The following is a 20,171-nucleotide window of genomic DNA, read 5'->3' on the forward strand; positions in this document are numbered from 1 at the left end:
GGAAAAGCTCCTGCACAAAAATACAATGGGTTATGGAAAACACTGAGTTATGGAAAAGCACCTGCACAAAAACGCAATGGGTTATGGAAAACACTGGGTTATGGAAAAGTTCCTACAAAAAACACTATGGGTTATGGAAAAGTCACTGCAAAAAACACACTGGATTATGGAAAAGCTCCTGCAAAAAACTATGGATTATGGAAAAGTTCCTGCAAAAACATTATGGATTATGGAAAGGTTCCTGCAAAAAACACCATGGGTTATGAAAAAGTTCCTGCAAAAAGACCATGGATTATGGAAAAGTTCCTGCAAAAACACTATGAGTTATGGAAAGGTTCCTGCAAAAAACTATGGATTATGGAAAAATTCCTGCAAAAACGTTATGGATTATGGAAAGGTTCCTGCAAAAAACACTATGGGTTATGGAAAAGTTCCTGCAAAAAATACTATGGCTTATGGAAAAGTTCCTGCAAAGAACACTACGGGTTATGGAAAAGTTCCATCTCGAACAGGACGTCTTGAAACTGCAGCTCACTGTCATGCATTTCATAAAATACAATGCAGATGTTTGAGAGGTTCTTGAATTACAGTTGAAAGATTCACGGTCTGTTAAACCAGACCAATAGATTTAAGGAACGGGGTTACCTAATTTTATTAGGTACATTTGTCTCTAAGGTTTTCCTTTTTTGCACTTATTTTAGTCTTCAAAGAGTTTTTTTTTTTTTTTTTTTTTTTTTTTTTTTGCGTTGATAATGAACCGCGAATGGGTTGCTGATCCTTAAAAAAATCCTCGTGTGTAGCAGTAATGATACAAACTGGAATAACCATACCAACTGCTGTTCGTTCCTAATAATTTTTTTTTTTTCTAAAGAACACAAGGATGCGAGTAGCAAAGCTATCCAAGCGGCAAAAGCTGAAATCCTTTAATCCTTTAATTTAATATACAGAGGTGAAAATAATCATATTAAACAGTGATACTAAAAATCCCAGTTCCAGATAGAGACAAGGACCCAAAACAAAGTAAGCAGTTTTTCAGTTGAGGGCTTGTCTCAAAAGAGAGAGAGAGAGAGGAGAGAGAGAGATGTGCGAGAGAGAGAGAGAGAGAGAGAGAGAGTAGAGAGAGAGACGTTACCACATTCATTTCTTATATTGCTGTATCATATACTAAGCATGTCTCCAACTTTTCTTATCGATTCATAACATCTTTCTCGTGGTTTATTTGTATCTCAATTGTTATTATCATTATTATTTGCCCGATGTGATGCCACATAGTTAAACCTTTTTATGACAAGAAGTAAAGAGAGAAAGAGAGAGAAAGAACCAGTTTTTTGGGTCCGTGTAAATCCACCCTAACCCCTCATTTTCCGTTGTGCTAATAATTTTTTAAACATAATACAGTAACTCAGCTTTTATGTAATAGTTTCTCGCTTTCGTTGCATATTTTCCGTACCCAGCAAATTTTGAAATGCACGTGCTGAATTCGGTTTTTATCTCTAACCCCCCCCCCCCCCCCCACCCCCCCCCCACCCCCCCCCCCCACTCACACACACACATCGTCATGTAAAGCCATACCCGTCACGAGATGGCAAAGGTCTCGCGAGATATTGTCCTGGCCTTTTCAGTCCCTTGACGCTGCTGCATATTTCGCCAGATTATTGAGATTTCTATATATTATTTTTGTTACTGGTTTAGTGATGATTCTGTTGTCTTAATTGTTCTATTATTGTTGTAAGGTCCTCCTTGTCAATTTATTTATTGGAGTAGGAATATTTTCTCCTGTTCCTGTATAGTTAAATTTGGCAGTGCTTCTGTTGTATAATGATCATGTTGGGTTTTGTATTGAATAATTATATATGCTCTTCTATTTTCTCAACGGTAGTTAATGTATACCACTATTTTCTATACAATAGTGTATGTATGCTTTGATTTTCTATACAATTGTACACTTCTATTTCTATATATTTTATGTATGCTTCTAAGGTCTGTATAATTGATTGTGTATGCTTCTGTTTCCTGTAAAATAGTTTATGTATGCTTCTGTTTTCCATTCTGTTTTCCATACAGTAGTTTATGTATGCTTCTATTTTCTGCACGGCATTTTATGTATGCTTCTATTTTCTCTAACAGTTAATTATGCTTCCCCTTTTTCTATAATAGTTTATGTATGCTTCTATTTTCTGTACAATAGTTTGTGTATGCCTCTCTTTTCTCAGCACGCTTGGGTCCCCAGTTTAGTTCAGCTTAATGGAAAATATTTTTTTTTCCCCTATTATTTTCAGCCACTCGAAAGGTAACATTACAAATATGAAATACAGCTGCTTGTACCACACACCGAATGTCGTCGATGTAATCTACATGATTAAGTTCGACTCGAAAGGAAGTCGCCGTCTTTCACCTCTTAAACACAGGGACTGTCAGAGGCCGACAATAGAACCTCCTGAAATATTGCAGAAAATCGACGTTTTTCCTCCGCCGAGACGCACTGATAAATTGCGCCCGCAGAAATTGGGATGGGGCCAAGATTTAAGTTACGGAAAAGAAAAAAAAAAAAAAAGTTGGCGTAACCAGTTTTATCGTCCAAAATGATAATTACGGAAGATTAAACCTTATCACGTTTTAACTCACTGATAACTTATGCACTGAAGTATAAATTAGACCCTGCTGATGATGTTTGGCCTCTAAATCTCGCTGTTGTAAGTTATTGTTGGCGTGTGGGCGACTTGGGGGGATCTTCTACTCGCGAATATGCTCGATTTTTTTTTCTTTTTTTCGTGTCTTATTTATTGAATAATTAGCTCAAATGATAAAGTCAATATTGTCTATCAAGGGATGACAAAGGATTATTATATAGTATAAATTTGAGCTCAAGTTTTACCACAGGAAATTAAAATTGATGGACCTCATTATTGTAGTTGGCATTTGTCTATTTTGGGCCTGACGTTTTCTCTAAATTTTAATTAATACATTGGTAATATGAAAATGTGTTTGAATTGCAATTTAGGCTTTGCATGCAACAGTAAAAGTCGACTTGTGTCTGGGCTAAATAAATGTGCGCACAAAATTCAATTATTATTGCTAAGGTACCGATTTTCTTGGAAGCTCTTATGTATATTATTATGCTCTTCAAGAACTTAATCTGTATTGCATGTGCTAAATCTCTCTCTCTCTCTCTCTCTCTCTCTCTCTCTCTCTCTCTCTCTCTCTCTCTCTCTCTCTCTCTCTATATATATATATATATATATATATATATATATATATATATATATATTTCAAGTAGCTGTAAAAGTAGAGTGCCATGAAATGAGCCTGATTTGCTTTTGGCAAACATTTAATTTTTCCTTTAAGGTGTAAAAGAGATTAGAATTCTTCTTTAAAAGACCTTTAGCCCATGTCTGTCAGATCGAAAGTATCTTTCGTGTTAATAATAGCAATCAGACCCACAAGGAAAAGATCATTTGTCCGCCATGGGCACAACAACAAGAGCAAATGACGACACGAAACAACTCGGGAGAACAAACCACGACTTCCTAACTAAGCCTAGCCTATACCACCTTCCGAGGAGAGTCATTCTACCCTACCCCCCACCCCCAAGTGCCGAAGGGGAAATATGCCCTGTTTAAGGCTTACTGTCATATAAGCAGTGTCAGTGAAAGGTGTTTGCTCTGGGGTACAGTTGTTAACAAATACCTTGCAGTTTCCGAACAGTTATTTTTACGACATTTAGACGTGTCCTCGTTGTTGTTTTTGTTTGGTTGGCGTATAAATTTGTCAGAATATTACTGCTGGACTTTTATTAGCGTCGAGTCATACTTCCAGATTATGTGTTTAAGATGTGTAGTTTTGTGTAGATAATGGTATTCAGCATGTGTATTTGTAGCTGTGAATTCAATGCCTATCGATGCCTATTTTAATGGGTTAGGCCTAGGTCAATCTTAGGAGAACATCTTCCTTCCGGCATTACTTCTCAGATGCATCCGCACTATGGTATTCGTCCACTTACAAAATTCACAGCATTTCAGGCCTATCGATGCCTAATTCGATAGGCCTATAGACCAACATCTAGAACCCCTTCCTCCTCGTCGTCGACGTAATTAGCTGCGCATTCGACCCCCTCCCCACACACCCCCATGCTCCTCCCTTCCGTCCCCTTTCGTACAAGTCGGGAAGGAGGAGAGAATTTATATGTGCATTTCCTTTTAGTTACACGCTGGTGTCTGAGTACTTTTCCAAATATAATGTTATTTCCCGAGTGAATTACAGCAGTACTTCGGTTATCACAGCAAACCGTTCCCCGGGACATCAACGGCGGCGTTAGCGTCGTCCTAAACTTACATTAGTGTCAAAGCCAAAGGAGAACACGCAGTAATTTTCGCTGCTTCCAAATCTCTCTCTCTCTCTCTCTCTCTCTCTCTCTCTCTCTCTCTCTCTCTCTCTCTCTGAAGAAATTTTCCTCCTGTTTGTTTAGACCATCCTCCCTTTCGATTGCTTTTAGTCTCTCTCTCTCTCTTTTTGAAATGACTCTTTTCTCCCATGTGTTGAGAACATCTCTTCCCTTAATTTGCGTTGTTATGATGTGGGAAATTTTTTCATGACAGGGGAAGGTAAAATTCCTTGATGGCTAATCTCGGCTTTATCCTTTATCCAGTCCTTTTGTTGATGGTACTATTCGGGAAAGTCAGTGGATGACTTTATTCAGTGGGTATTTGACGATTGTTTTTTTCCCTGCTTGGTCTTTCTGCAGTGAACACTGTGATACGATCAGCTAATAGCGATGAAAGTGCAGAGCATTAGAAATCCGATAATCACCTAACACGGTTTGCGAAAGATGACAGTGACTTGTGCAAAATATATAAGCTTCGACCTCTCTCTCTCTCTCTCTCTCTCTCTCTCTCTCTCTCTCTCTCTTGCAAAATATATAAACTGCGCCCTCTCTCTCTCTCTCTCTCTCTCTCTCTCTCTCTCTCTCTCTCTCTCTCTCTCTCTCTCAGTGATGAAATTGCCCCTGAACCCCTGAAGCAAGGGTTCAGAGCAATTTGCCTTAAATACGATCCTGGCACTGAGGCAGCAGAAGCCGCGTCGTTGGTTGAGGTTGTAAGGCTTGAGGGAACTGACCAATTTGGCGGGTAAACAATGAATAAATTTCGGGAAACGAATTCTTCCTATACACTTACACGACATAATTTCATTAAACCGGACACCTCGAAGTGTTCAGCAGGATCAGTGGGTCTTATTTCGTATCTCTCTTGGGTAGGCGTTCACGGTCAAAATAAATTGACAGTTGGACGGTCGTTGTTGCGATGTGCAAAATTGCCCGTTAAGAAATAGTTCAGCATTAACTTTCTTTTTGGGTGACAACACGCGTAAATGTAAGAGAATAGAATAGATGCAAATATATGTTGAACTATTGGTAATTTTAGGGAATAGGGAATAATAATAGAATGTGAAACTATAACACCGAAGTGGCCAATGGAAAAATATTGAATGATGACAATGGAAATGAACAACATACTTAGTAATTGAACACAACGATGCAAGATGATAAAGGTGTAGATATTATTTACACCTTAAAGCTACAGAGAGAGAGAGAGAGAGAGAGAGAGAGAGAGAGAGAGAGAGAGACAGACAGAGAGGTGTGGAGCGAATGGATGATCAATAAACGAAGTAAAAAAAGTATTAGTGAAATGTAACACAACGATGGACTGTGACAAAATATTAAGTAATGTATAACAATTTGCGTTAGACGCTGATGATTTATTTAGTATGAGACAGAAAGAGACTAAAAACGTCATTGACTATAGATGACAGGATGGGGTAAAAGAAAGAGGAGAATAGCGTTATAAATGGAATGTTTTTTTTATTATTATCCGGCGACGGACTCTTGTTTAAATATATAAAATACGAACCTCGCTCAAGAATATGTTTATCATAATTTCTTATTTGTACGATATGTTTCGTGTGGTAAACGTCATTAAGCACTCATGCAACTTTCTCGTTTATTCTGCAACTTGTGTTTTCTTCCACGTGGAGCCTACGTATTGAATAAGGTAACCCCTTCAAGTCTTTGTCTAATTTTGTGAATAAAAAAGTAAAGCTTCCAGTTCAGAATCTCTCAAAATAAGGTTCATCGTAAAGAGCAGTACGTATGATTGTAGGTCCTTCAAAATGGGAGAGGCACCAGCAAACATCGATTAACATAGCCTCATAATGAGGTCCTGGAAGGCAAAGTACTTGTGGTAATGAGCAACGGAAGTAAATTATGTACTCACTTCTGGTTCTGGGGTCTCATTGTGACCCTTAGTCGGTCTCGGTAACATTCGTCACCGGTTTTTAAAACGGGAGAGTTAATCCAGTATGCAACTTTAGTTTTAACAGGGTGTGGAACTGATATGTGTGTGTATAACAAACTTACGTATCCTAATTCGTGAGGAAACATTAAAGTACAGACGTCATATTGAGAATAAGCAATTTGAAAACACTTAGAGCTTTAATAAACTATTACTAAGAGTTAAACAAGTTTTATTCCAATAACTAGGATTATTGCCATCTGAAAGCCGTATTTCTAAAGTTAGTTGGTTAATTATTATTATTATTATTATTATTATTATTATTATTATTATTATTATTATTCAGAAGGTAACAGAAGGCAAGGGGAAATACAGAAAGAAATCACTTATGAAAACGAAAAAATAAATTAGAAAATAAATAAATAGATAAGAATATAAGTAAATTATTAAAAAATAAGCGAACGTAAAGAACTAAAGAGAATTCTGTTATCGAAGAAAAGCTGTTCGAGTGAGGATATTCACGGGGCAGATTTGATTAAAAAAAAATTATGGCAATGAACCCTTCGTATTATTGGCACTAATAAGTGTGACAAAATCAGCCTTGATGATGTTTGGTGCATACTGTCATTGAGTTTTTCTTCTCTCTCTCTCTCTCTCTCTCTCCTTTTACTTTCTCGGAATGGTATAGTTTTCTCATTTTTAAACAGCAGTTGCGTAGCGGGTTCTAGATGTTAGATTAAAATGAAATCTATTTATCTTTTGTTTCAGCCTCTTAGTTCTTTAGCTCTGAACAACAGGTTTCTCGCCTCCTTAATCATGACTATCATTGACTGCAGTCTGCTACGAAAAAGAGCCTTTGCGTAGAAAACCGCAGTCGAGAGACTCTCTCTCTCTCTCTCTCTCTCTCTCTCTCTCTCTCTCTCTCTCTCTCTCTCTCCATAAAACACGCTGACGACAAACCGTCCGCAGTTTCACGTTGTTCCTCACTTCTGCTCCGCCTTCCCGGGAAAGATAATAAATTCGGGTTGAAATCATTATGACTGAAGGCGTTACGCGCGATCGTGTGTCTGTCTCTGCGCAAGCCGGGAGGACTTTGTAGTCGGGGAATTATAGTAGTGAGTGTTTTGACAGTCTTTGTTAGACAGGCATAAGAACTGACAAATCTTGATGCCGGAGATAATGCATGGGAACACCAAATCAAGATGAAATAAACATTACATAAATAACTATCACTGAGAGAGAGAGAGAGAGAGAGAGAGAGAGAGAGATGGCGTGCAGCAGCGTCCCTTTATCTACTGCCAACGGTGCAATGAGAGAGAGAGAGAGAGAGAGAGAGAGAGAGAGAGAGAGAGAGAGAGAGAGAGAGAATGTTATACCGTCGATTTATTTTTCGTATCTTTCATCAGACGTATGAGGAGGGTAATCAGAGATATTCTAATCTTATTGATCGTTTTTGCTCCTTTCGTTTGCTCCCCTGAAGAGGTTCTATCTATAGCCTTTTGTCAGGCTCCATATTTCGCCTCGGGACAGTAACGAGATAAATTTGTCTTTTATATTTTCGCGTCGCTCGAGAAATAGTATATCTGGAGTCGGTTTTTTTTTTTTTTTTTTTTTTTTTCGTACTCCCGGTGGCTGTCATCGGGCTTGCTATATCATAGCAGCCTGCCCTTTCCATTAGACGTTGTTGCAAATGCTTTTGCGCTATATTTTCTTGGCATTCAGCCTGATATGATTTACAACAGTGGAGGCACAAATAATAATAATAATAATAATAATAATAATAATAATAATAATAATAATAATAATAATAATAAAGAATGATTTGGGAAGGGAACTCGATTGCAGTTTCAACTCGCCGTTGAAAGATTTGATGCCAATTGTTGCCTTCGAAATTTCATTTCATGCGGCTGGTCGATACTGATTTTTTTTTTTTTTTTTTTTTTTTTTTTTTTTTTTTTTTTTTTTTTTTTTTTTTTTTTTTTGGAAAAAAAAACAAGGAACTTGTCTTCCTGGTAAATAAGAAATTAGGGCGTTTATACCCATTATTATATATAGGTTTGTGTGTATGTACATATATGTACATAAATATATCCATATTTATATATATTTACTGTTTGTTTATGATGACTGATGTGAACTCAGAGAGCCGATACCCTACCTCTGTAAAGGTTGTGACAGTAACAATATCAGTTGGGTTATAATAGATTGTAAATTGTAACTGATGAAAGCAAGTATATCACGTAAGTCTGTGATAACAATGGAATAGAAAGGAAAACTGTTTATCTAAATTTAAGGTATATCAAACTAGACGTGGAGCCATGTTTTGTTGATTTGTCAGTGGTATTTATTATAGCTCTTATCCACGGTTGGCTGTATGAAGTTTCAGGAAATCTTCAAGTCTGACAGGATGTGGAAAATCATGCAAATTATTTCTACGTGCAACTGCAAAAGTTGATCCCTTTCATTGTAGTTTGTATTATACAAAAGCTACATGGGTGAACAATGAGTGATTTTTATCTTCCCTGATATACGACTAGTTTTGATACCCCTACTGATTACAACAGTTCCCTTGCAGAGAGAGAGAGAGAGAGAGAGAGAGAGAGAGAAGAGAGAGAGAGAGAGAGAAATGACAAAACAGAGACATTTAACCGAGAGAGAGAAAAAAAATGACAAAACCAAGACACTTAACAGAGAGAGAGAGAGAGCGAGAGAGAGCGCAGGAGAGAGAGAGAGAGAGAGAGAGAAATGACAACACCAAGACACTTAACAGAGAGAGAGAGAGAGAGAGAGAGAGAGAGAGAGAGAGAGAGAGAGAGAGAGAGAGAGAGACAGCAATGCCTGGTTATTTGTGGGGCCTTATGCGTGCTATTATTCTTTTCGCACACTGATGTCACCGGAAGAATTCGGGAGGACCCAAAAAAAAGGAGTCGTAAATGCGGAGGTACGAGTTCCTGCCGATTCCCGATATCGTTTTATTGGTTCCTCGATTACTATGCTGGAAGCTGGAACGCGCGTGTAAAAAGCCACGCTGCCGATGCGAATTAAAGTGATGGATCGCCCCCCGATTTTATGAAGCTGCTTCTTCCAGGGAGTGACGGATGGGTCTACGTTCGGCTGGCGGACCTTGCGCAGGCCTCTCTCTCTCTCTCTCTCTCTCTCTCTCTCTCTCTCTCTCTCTCATTTGATATCCCTATTTCTTTATCTGTCTCTATCCCAGGGCAGGTGGTCTGTCTGTCTGTCTGTCTGTCTCGTCTCAGATTTGATATGCCTAGTTCGTTATCTGTCTGTGTCCCTGTGCAGATCTCTCTCTCTCTCTCTCTCTCTCTCTCTCTCTCTCTCTCTCTCTCTCTCTGAGTTGATATGCCTAGTTCGTTATCAGTCTCTATCCCTGGGCAGGTCTCTCTCTCTGTATTGATGTGCCAGTTTCGTTATGTATTTCTTAATCCATCTTACAGTAGCGAATCTATAACAGAAATTTCGGCAACCATAGAAATACAAGTCTTTAAACGAGTTTTTTGGTTCATGATGCTAGTCCTAAGAATAATGGGGATGCTCTTAGTAAGCGGTTTTACATATATATATATATATATATATATATATATATATATATATATATATATATATGTGTGTGTGTGTGTGTGTGTGTGTGTGTGTGTGTGGATATATATATATATATATATATATATATATATATATATATATATATATATATATATAAATAAAGGTTTTTTTGCCACGAAGGAAAAAAATGAAAAAACGAGTTAGCCGAGTACTTTCGGTCCTATTCAGTAAAGGGTCCGAATAGGACCGAAAGTACTCGGCTAACTCGTTTTTTCATTTTTTTCCTTCGTGGCAAAAAAACCTTTATTTATACATAGCATCACGTTTTATATACTTCGTGATCAAGTTATTCATATATATATATATATATATATATATATATATATATATATATATATATATATATATATATATATGTCGGAATTTCTGCCATTTTTATCTTTATATCTTGTAAAAAGAGGATAAAATGTTCTGTCCTGATAACACAGAAAAAGATCATTATAAGCAAGCGTCCTTTGTGGCTAATGAGTGTGCTGGTCAAGGTGGAATTATCATTATTTTCACGTGACATTTTCTGGCTATTTTTAATCTCTGGCTTCTCTTTGATCTTGCCCTCCTCAGTATCGTAGTGTATCTGGATACCTTTTGATATTGAAGCTAAAATATGCAATGCTACAGAATGCTGAAAGATATAGTATATATTTTCTCAGAAGCAGCGTGTTTAATATTATTATTTTTTTTTTTTATTATTATATTATTATGATTATAGTTTTGTTGTATAAGAGATACAGGGTTAACAAGGCTTCGCATTTAGTTTTCACAGATTCTGGATAGTTATTTCATCTCATAAAATTTTCCATTTTTTATGTTCAGTAATTCCGTAAAATATTTTGATAATGGTGTTTGAATAAAGGGACTTTGCGGTGCCAACAAAGATTGTGAGTTTATGATTCATTTGCCGTAATTGTGCTTTAAATTAAACAATTGTGTCCATCCCCCAAAAAAGGTTATGTAGAGGATGAATAATGTAAAACCTTTATACAGACTATATCAAGAAAACTTACGTAGAAAATAATGTAAAGTCTTTATACTTACTTTATCAAATTTTGCCATAAAAATGCGTAAACATTCGATGTTATCCTGGAATGATCCTCCTGATTTCTGCAACAGGTGGGTGTATATAAGTATATATAAAAAAGATCTTGCACGCATTTAGCCTAACCTTTGTTAGACATTTAGCTTTACTGATTCGTATTCAAGATGTGTATACATATTCTTACGAGAAAAGGCGGAAAAACCATTCAGTTACGAAGAAAGAGCGGAAAGAAATTTAATGGTTTAGGTTAAAGGCACAGCAAATCACAAGATTTATTTTGCGAAAGTTACCCTCCCCGAGTTCGGCGCCATAAAAGCCAATAGCAGTGTAGGTATCCAATGAAACGGACGGAGGGGCGTCTCACCTCACTGTGTCGTTTGCATGTGCTGCACGAAAAAGTCTGAGGATTTCCGAAGGCGTGTGAAAGGGCTGTTGGTATCGGGACCAATCTGTTTGCGTTCGTTATCTACAAAGGGATTTCGATCGCATATCTCACGGGAGCAGACAGGCTCTATACAGTACCGTCATTATTTTGGAAGGCAGTTTCGCCGCTATCAAAGGTGAACGCGCCCATCTCGGCTTCAAAGCGTTGCATGGTTTTTTTCTCTCTTTTTCTTCTCTCTCTCCCTCTTTTTTTTCTTTTACGCCGACTTATAACGTGCCATGGAAGGAATTTTCTGTACTTTCAACTTTCAAGTTAATTAGGTGATCATTTCCGCTAAATATGAAGACATCTACTTAATGCCTATGCAGTTTTTGAGAGAGAGAGAGAGAGAGAAGAGAGAGAGAGAGAGAGGGAGAGAGAGAGAGAGAAATTTGGTGTGGAAATCTGAAAAATGGGAAATGACACGTTAAGGAAGCTTTTTTTTTCTTTTTTTTTTAATGCCATTGACTATTGAACAGGAAGCTGTCATTTTTCAGGGAATGTCAGTAAATGATGACTAGGAAGCTTTCGTTTTGTTTTAATGCATTGCCATATTGAACAGGAAGCTGTCATTTTTCAGGGAATGTTAGTAAACGATGACTAGGAAACTTTTGTTTTATGGAAAATGTAAATCAATTGAAAGCTCTTATTATCAAACTTAAATGTGAATATTGAATGATGTGCTTTAAATGAGTAGAGGTAGTGTACCCTTTTTATTTCCGGTTGAAATTTGACCTCATACTAATGTGTGTATAGTTTCTCCTCCCCCCTCAGGTGTGCCGCTGGGTCTGGGGTCAGCGTTCGCCGCCCTGCCGCCCCCTCCGCCCTTGCCGGTTGACCAGCGGACCCACGAAGGGCGTTACATATGGGACCCCGCCGCACGCCTCCATTCCCTACATGCTCCGCACCATGGGTGAGTCCTGCCCCGAATTTTGGTTTTGGTCCTAGCTCCTGGTGGTCCAGGTTGTAGTTTCTCTAAGTACGATGTTCGTTACGGGCTGCTCTGTGGAGCAAGAGCCCGTGCTGGCATAAAATCAACTTACTTTTGCATGGTCTTCAGTTTACAAGAGAAGGTTGAAATAATGTTTTATGTGTTTGACAGACAATGTGGCCCCTACAGAAGCGTGTTTCGTTTCAGTATCGTCCTTTCTTCAGTTTGAAAGCTTGAATATTTTTCATTTTAATAATTCATTAGTTATTTAGCAGTCATTGGGTGTTTCAGTCATAGAGGTGGATGTAAGGAACTGGTTATTAAAAAAAGAATTAATAGCTTGGGTTGATTTTGTTTGTCGTTTCCGGGTTCTGTAAGGTTTGGATGCGAATAGATTGTGAATTATTTCCGCAAAGGTAAAATTGACTTGACCTTTATGCTTCTGGGATTGTTTATATTACAAATTGATGATCATCATTTTTGTATGATTCCCATATAGATGCAAAACGTGTGCTTTTTCAGGAGCACCAACAATCTCTTAAGTTTTCTTTTTATATATTTCCATTTTGGTAATTCCTATGACATATGCTTCATGAACTTGTATATGTCCTTGAACTAAAAGAAAAAATATTGTTGTTATCGGAAAGCAGCCTCTGCGTCTTTAAAGCATTCCAATCGGGTTACGAATTTATCAGTGAAATTCTGACTGTTTGCAGCGTAAATATAAACAGATTGAAAAACAATATGCAGAGAAAAGACCGTATATAAATAGATATTTTACGAGATAAACGAAGCGAGAACACCAGGCAAGAGCTGAAGGTGTGCTACACTTTGGTGGTTCATTTGGCAACGCATATTCCTAGCTTACAGGGAACTGGTTGACTGAAGGTTTTTCTGCTCCATTGAATATCAATGGCGGCCCCGCATTAAAAAGACTCTGGCGATGAGCTAGGTGCCGTGGAGCGACCGCATATCCCTCTTTACGCCATCGACGCCGCCATTGGCGCATAATGCCGCCCTGTTCTTTTTTGCCAGAGGTGCCGATGTGTCACAACTTGAGGGAAATACGAGCGCCGCCTTTTTGGCGGGAAAAGCTGGCGTTGATTAGTATGATCCATTTGGCGGGAACTTTAGCCATCGTTAATTGGCGCGAAATCTTTTGGTGTTCCCGATGCCGTGTGTGCATTTGTCAGGAAGTGGTAAGATTTATGGGGACCTTCGAGTGTAAACGGTCTTTGTTTAACGGCGGCCGTTAATCGCTTCGGCTGTCTCTTGCTGACTTTTTTTTTTTGGAGGTTTCTTTGTAGTTGCTTTGCGCTTCGCGTTGAAAAGGTTCCCTTTGATGTCGGGAAGACTTTCTGAAAGCTCGCGGCTGTAATTTCGAATAGCTGCGTTGAGTGCTTGAAGTGGGAGATGGCTGCAAGAGCTTTCTTCGAGCCACATGCCAGGTGGCGATGATGCTGCCGTGAGAGAGAGAGAGAGAGAGAGAGAGAGAGAGAGAGAGAGAGATGGATCGTAAGAGTTCTCTGTTGACATTTTTAGAAAGTTAATAGATTTAAAAACTTCAGCACACATTTACTCTCTCTCTCGTCCATATCTGGTCCTATCCTCTCCTCCTTCTCCCCCTCCGCTCTCTTCCCACTTCTCTCCTCTCCCCCCCCCTCTAAGTCCCCCATCAATCTCTCTCTGTCTCTCTCTCTCTCTCTCTCATTTTGATGTGGTCGAAAGTATATGCTAACAACTTCTAACTTCTAGAAAATGTAAACAAGAGTTCGAAATCTTTTTAGTATTTTCTCCCTTTTTGCTCCGTTTTTCCCATTATTAATTTATGGTTGATTTTACTAGCGTGTGTGTGCGTGTGAGTGTATGTGTGTGTGTGTGTTTTCTTGCGGGCAAGCATATAAAACTCAACTCCGCCCTTCACCCTGAGGGAGGGGAAGCCGATGTATAGCAGCAGGAGCAACGTCCCTCGGGGCCGGTATCGCCATGAATCGTCGTCTGCTGATTAATTAAGTCCTCGGGTCTTGGGCAGGGAAACTTTAGACTCCCACGGCCGCAGTAAAAACTGGTCCTTTGTCAATAGTAATGGAGTCATCGCGGACCAATTAGATGATGTTGCGCTGTTCGCTCTGCCCAAATATTGGTGGGAGGGGGATATTCTCTCTCTCTCTCTCTCTCTCTCTCTCTCTCTCTCTCTCCTCTCTCTCTCTGTGGCCTCTTAAGGCAAGCGGTAGCTCGTTTTTTTCGCAGTTAAGGAGACCAGCGTTAGCCCCAACCCGGATGAGATTCTTGAAACTGCAGTGTGCCTCTGTTAGTCGAAGCTGTGCATAAGGAATCTGGTTCGTAGTAGACTGTTGTGGGTCGTAGCTGTGGTGAGGGGTAAGAGGTCAAATTAACCTGGTTTAATTAGTACGATGTCAAAATACTATATACGTTCATGCAAATGAAAACGGGAATGCCTCGACCATGTATAATCTTTTCTCCATCTGAGTGGAAACCGTTCAAAACTCTCTCTCTCTCTCTCTCTCTCTCTCTCTCTCTCTCTCTCTCTCTCTCTCTTTGTATATCAAGAAAGGGAAATGGCTAAGGTCCACTGGATTAACGCCAAACCAAGCAAGAGTTGGAAGGAGGTTAATTTTTTTTTCTTTTTTTTTTCGCAAGGTCATTTCATTACAAGGAGTTTTTCTCAATTATTGTGGTAGAATGAGATGTCTTTATTCTTTGGTGGTTTTATTAAAAGATTTAGACTTTTAGCTTGTGCTTTTTTATTCTTCTGTATCTTTAAAGATATAGTTAGATTTTTAGTCTTGTAAACACATATCCTTGAGGATTGTATATATAGTGTGTGTGCGCGCTAGCGTGTGTGCGTGTGCGCACGAATGGAAATGTGCGTGTAATTATGTAACTTATACATCCAAATACGCATACATGGAATATGATCTCCGCTTACATTCCGTAATTGTTAAACAGGATTGACTTCCAAATACGATTCGGCACGAATAGAAGCATATTGAAGGAGTACAGGTAACCAAACCAAAATTTCCTTTTTGTTTTTAATTGATTCCATTTAAATAAAGTCAAATAGCAGCAACTAGATAAAATGCTTGACAGTTTCTCAGCAAGTTTTAATTGCGTGTAGATGCGAACTTTCTGTCTTCTATCCAATCTTAGTCTTGACTTAGCGAAACGCCAGTAATATCGCCAGTGCTGCTTTTATCGTCTCTTTTAAAAGGCCCGTGATTTCGCCCCCCCACCCCCGCCCCCCTCTCCCAAAGGCAACATTCATCATGCTGACGCCCAAACACCTCCCCCGCCCGTCTCTCGATAAGGTTCACTGATAAGACGACTTTCCGCTGTAACACTGATTAAGATACATTAAGGTTCCCGATTACTGATTATGCCTGCATCGCCTCTCCCATATTTTCTTAGCACCGTCATTTTCAATTTCCTTGCTTTATTATCCACTCGGTTTCCAAAATGATCGCTTCTCCGTTTTTGGATTTACGGTCGACTCTATTTTAATTTTAATTCTTAATTTCTTTTTTCATTTTTTTTTACTTAGTAGAGTGGGAATTTTGGAACACACACACACACACTCATATACATATATATATATATATATATATATATATATAGATATATATATTGAATAATATGCGTGTGTATGTATGTATATATATTATATATACATATATATGTATGTTCATTTTTATTTATTTATTCCCATTATACTAACTCATTAATAATCATCTTCATCGAACGTGTATTTGTACTTGCTGGAAATATTGTCTCTTTATGTCCTTAATATTAACTAATAATATCAGCAATCGGCTTCTTCTTATGTGCACGTATTCCTGTTAAAATTATCGATCACTTTCACTAAGCGTATATAACAGTAATTTTAATACCTGCCATAATGGAATTAGAGTAATTTTTTGCCATATGTTTCAATGTTTGTAAAATGTGACGTTTAATTAGACTTTTCGAGAATATAGGCTTTTTATCTTTTTTTTATATAATAGCTATGATTTTAATCCCCATTGCAAGATTAGTATATGACTTTTTGTGTGTACATACCACTTTCTGGGTATTCTAGGTGTAACTGATAAACATTGTTGGCTGGCGTTTCAAAACGTCACCAGTCATGTTGTGTCCTTTTCTGAACGTCATCATCCAAAGACTAGAAATTATTCAAGACCAACATATCTCTATATCAGCTATAACTTCAGATTTGCTTTGCTTGAAATATAGTTCTGATGAACAGATGACTTATAGGTAACGCATTTAGAAAGAATCACTGCAGGTCTTCTCGTGAAATAAGTGTGAATTTAAAATTGAGGTTACTGGTCGTGTGAAGAAATCAACGTCTAGAGAATGAACATCTGTGGTGTAAAAAAAAAAAGAAAGAAAGAAAAGGACAGGTCTTTGAAGATGTAAATGCCCTGAGATAACGGTGATATTTGCATCTGTTCAGAGGTAACAGTTTTATATTCTTCGAGATCTTTACTGTTCCATATGTTCTTCATTAGTCAGATGTTTATTTCCGTTACGAATGATACCCGAAAAAAGAAAAAAAAGCGCGCGAGAGAGAGAGAGAGAGAGAGAGAGAGAGATAGTCTCCTTGTTGTTCACTTATCATCGTCTCTTCGTGGCCACTTAATCCATTGCTTATCAGTGTTGGATCGGCTGCCTATCCGCCCCGTCATCAGCATCCTATCTCTTTTCCTGTTTTTGCCACGAACGGGATCCTTCCTCGTTAATCCTTCTCCTGTAACTCTCCGATGAAGATCTAATCCGTTTGTCCTTCCTGTTGTTTTGGAAGGGAAGCCATTGCCAGAACCTTCCATTTCGCCTGCAGATATTCCGTTTAGTGGCTAATTCGGCCATTTTCACTTTTTTCTTTATTTTTCTTTATTTAGACCAGCCGGCAAAGGGTAATAATGCTGCATACTCGTCTCTTGCAGCCATCAGAATTTTCCTGTTCGATTTCATCAATGGCAATTTCGACCCCCCCCACCTTTTTTTTTTTTTTTTTTTTTTTTTTTTTTTTTTTTTTTTTTTTTTATTAGACTAGCCGGCAAATGTTAATAATGCTGCTTTCTCGACGCCTGCAGACGGATAGGTTTTCCTTTGATCTGTCATGTACAAATTGGATTGAGGTGCTCTATTGAAAATCATCACCTTCCTTCGCCTTTGTGCTTTGTCGCCTATTTATCCCTCCAGGTTTTTTTTTCTCTTCCTCCGATTCTTCTCGTTCCTTCCTTTGACTTGTTCTCACCTCACGTCCCCACAATCAGAAGGATGCCATATGCACTGCGGTCGGGACGAGAGAGAGAGAGAGAGAGAGAGAGAGAGAGAGAGAGAGAGAGAGGGCTACCATGGAGCATCACAGGAAGACCAGACTCGGATTTCATAGGTCGGCCCATCCACTTCGCCCGCACCTCGGAGCCGCCTGCCGATGTAGGGGCTTATCCCACTTCCCTTAAATAAGTCTTTGAGGACTTCCACGCCTCTCTTTTGTGAGAGGCTCTCGGTCAAGTTGATGAAGCCATCAATTTGCAATGGCTCCTCGTACTTCGATTCTTCTCTCTTATAGCTAAGAGGGTACTCGTTAGGGATGACGTTCGCGAATTGCGGATTGTAATTTGACATGCTTCCGATTCGTTTTTTGAGGTCAGGTTCGGCTCTAAGGGGGTTACGACCCTTAGGCTTCGTCAGAGTAAGCCGAGAAACCGCGCACATTTGTTGTAAATTAAATCGCGGTGGATGGAATTCACTAGTCACCACTGCCATCAACATCCTCACTCACTCACCAGATACCCCTTGGAGAGATACCCCACCCCCAGGCGTCCCCCCCTTACCCGCCCCTCTTTACTTTTCCCCTCTTTTCTTCGTGTGTAGACATCGGTGTGCTAGCGTAACACTTAGGCATTATTAGTACATATGTAACACTTAAGCATTTTTAATATAAATATATATAAATACTTGCTATTCTTATGTAGTTACTTCTCATCTATGTTAAGAAACCTGAGGCGTAACGTTTGTCTTTTTTTTTTTTTTTCGATGATGAGTTCAGCGCCATCTCAAAATATTTTGTAACGTGTGATGATGCCCTGGGAACACGAAATTAAAGAAAGTGTGCCAAATCTATATCTTTTGTAGATGTTACCGCTGCATAAGCAGTAATTTGCTACAAGATGTAAAATTGTAAATCATCAAAGTTGAAGGTATTTTTTTCAGGCTACTCACTGTTGTAACTGTTTCTTGCATATTTTGAAAGTTCCATGTTATTCTTCAAATCGGTGTTCATTGAAAACTAATGCATGAATTTTGGATGTAACTGATTCTGCTTTCAATATCGAAGTTGCTGATTATTTGGGATATTACGGACGCCGAATGTCATTCACCGGCGTTTTTTTTATTTGTTTATTATTTTTCTTTTGAATCCTGAAGTACTGGAGGAAATATTTTACAAGGGATTTTACTTACTTGCGAATGAGTGTTAAAGGATAAATCTGCTATCGTTTACGATTAGGACTTTCTTTTTGTGAAAGTTCAGAGCATCATTGGAATTGTTGGTAGAATTCTGAATTTCTTTTGAAAATGTATAAAAAAAATGCAAGCTCATTTGTCGTAACAAAGCACTTGTCTGCACTCTTAATAAAAAAAAATCGCGTCTTACTAATTGTTAGCTTATACCCATTTTCAGGATTTCTAAAATATAGATGGTCGACTACTTGGCATTATTCAGAAGTATCAGGAAGTGTTAAATAATTAGGTTTTTTTTTCGATTTTTTTTTCTTCAAGTCTCGCGTCGAATCTAAAAGATTTCGTGTAAAACTGAATAATAAAACAGAAATGAAATGGCTTTTGGATGTCTTGCGATAAACCACACGTGGTAATCACCGTCTCCGAAAATCCGTACAAGGCCCATTCTTGAGCGCGTAAGGTCCACTTCCTGATCTATTAAAAAGAGGAATTCCGACCATCGTAGAAGCAGCTCTAAAATCATACCACAGCTTCCCCAACCCTTCTCCCACCTACCCCCTCCTCCCTCCCTATCTCTCACGCTCCCTTCTTATCCCCACCCCCGTATAATGGGGAACACTTTGGGGGTGGGGCGGGTGGGGGAGAAGGGAATGGGGGGGCGGAGGGGCGGGTTAGAAGGGCAGTAATCCGGTCGTTAATCCTACGTCTCTTAATTTTCCGGGAGTTTTCTTCGCTTTCTTCGTCCCGCACTTGGACATTCTTCTCTCAGGTCGGGCAGATTTCTCTCTGTTGGGGTTTCAGGGGGAAACGAGGATTCTCGTTAGTCTGGGGAAGTTTGTTTACATGGCGATTCGCTCTTTAATGACCACATAACCAGGTAACATGGGCGACGCAGTCCCGCCGCTGAAGCCGCGACAACGTGTCTGAATACATACCTCGTGTAGGTAGGTGTCAGGAGGAGGCTTTGTACACTCTCCTCTGTGTACACGCAAGTGTCTGTATGGTGAAGGAGTTTTGTACGCTGTTGAGATACATATTCTTACAGTTACAAGTAACACATACACACACACTCACCTATGTATTATGGTTACCACAGTTACATATGTATCTGGTAAAATATGACCGGTAGACAATATTTCATATATATATATATATTATATATATTATATATATAGAATATATATATATATATATATATATATATATTAATTTCTGTGAGTTCAAGATTTTTCTGCTGAGATTAGTTATTGGAACGTAAGGCAGAACCCATTATTTTATATTCCACTGATCGCTTTCGATTGATTGTTATATTTTCGTAATGTAACCTTTCATACAGTGATACTTCGACACATACTATAGTCGATTCCCATAATTACTTCTGCTACT

At 38.7% G+C, this 20,171-nt stretch overlaps 1 protein-coding gene across 10 annotated transcripts in view; it reads left to right on the forward strand.

Moving 5' to 3' along the window:
- Positions 1–20,171, forward strand: part of LOC135198774 (transcriptional activator cubitus interruptus-like) — a 605,738-nt gene that overhangs the window by 280,573 nt on the left and 304,994 nt on the right. For 6 of the 10 annotated variants that reach the window (XM_064226692.1, XM_064226699.1, XM_064226701.1 and 3 more), the window contains one exon: positions 12,122–12,278. In XM_064226692.1, coding sequence (XP_064082762.1) covers positions 12,122–12,278 — 157 coding nt within the window. The remainder of the gene's footprint in view (positions 1–12,121; positions 12,279–20,171) is intronic. The other 4 variants (XM_064226696.1, XM_064226697.1, XM_064226698.1 and 1 more) reach the window with 1 other exon arrangement.

This window comes from Macrobrachium nipponense, chromosome 22 (assembly GCF_015104395.2).
Source record: "Macrobrachium nipponense isolate FS-2020 chromosome 22, ASM1510439v2, whole genome shotgun sequence".
Classification (NCBI taxonomy): domain Eukaryota; kingdom Metazoa; phylum Arthropoda; class Malacostraca; order Decapoda; family Palaemonidae; genus Macrobrachium; species Macrobrachium nipponense.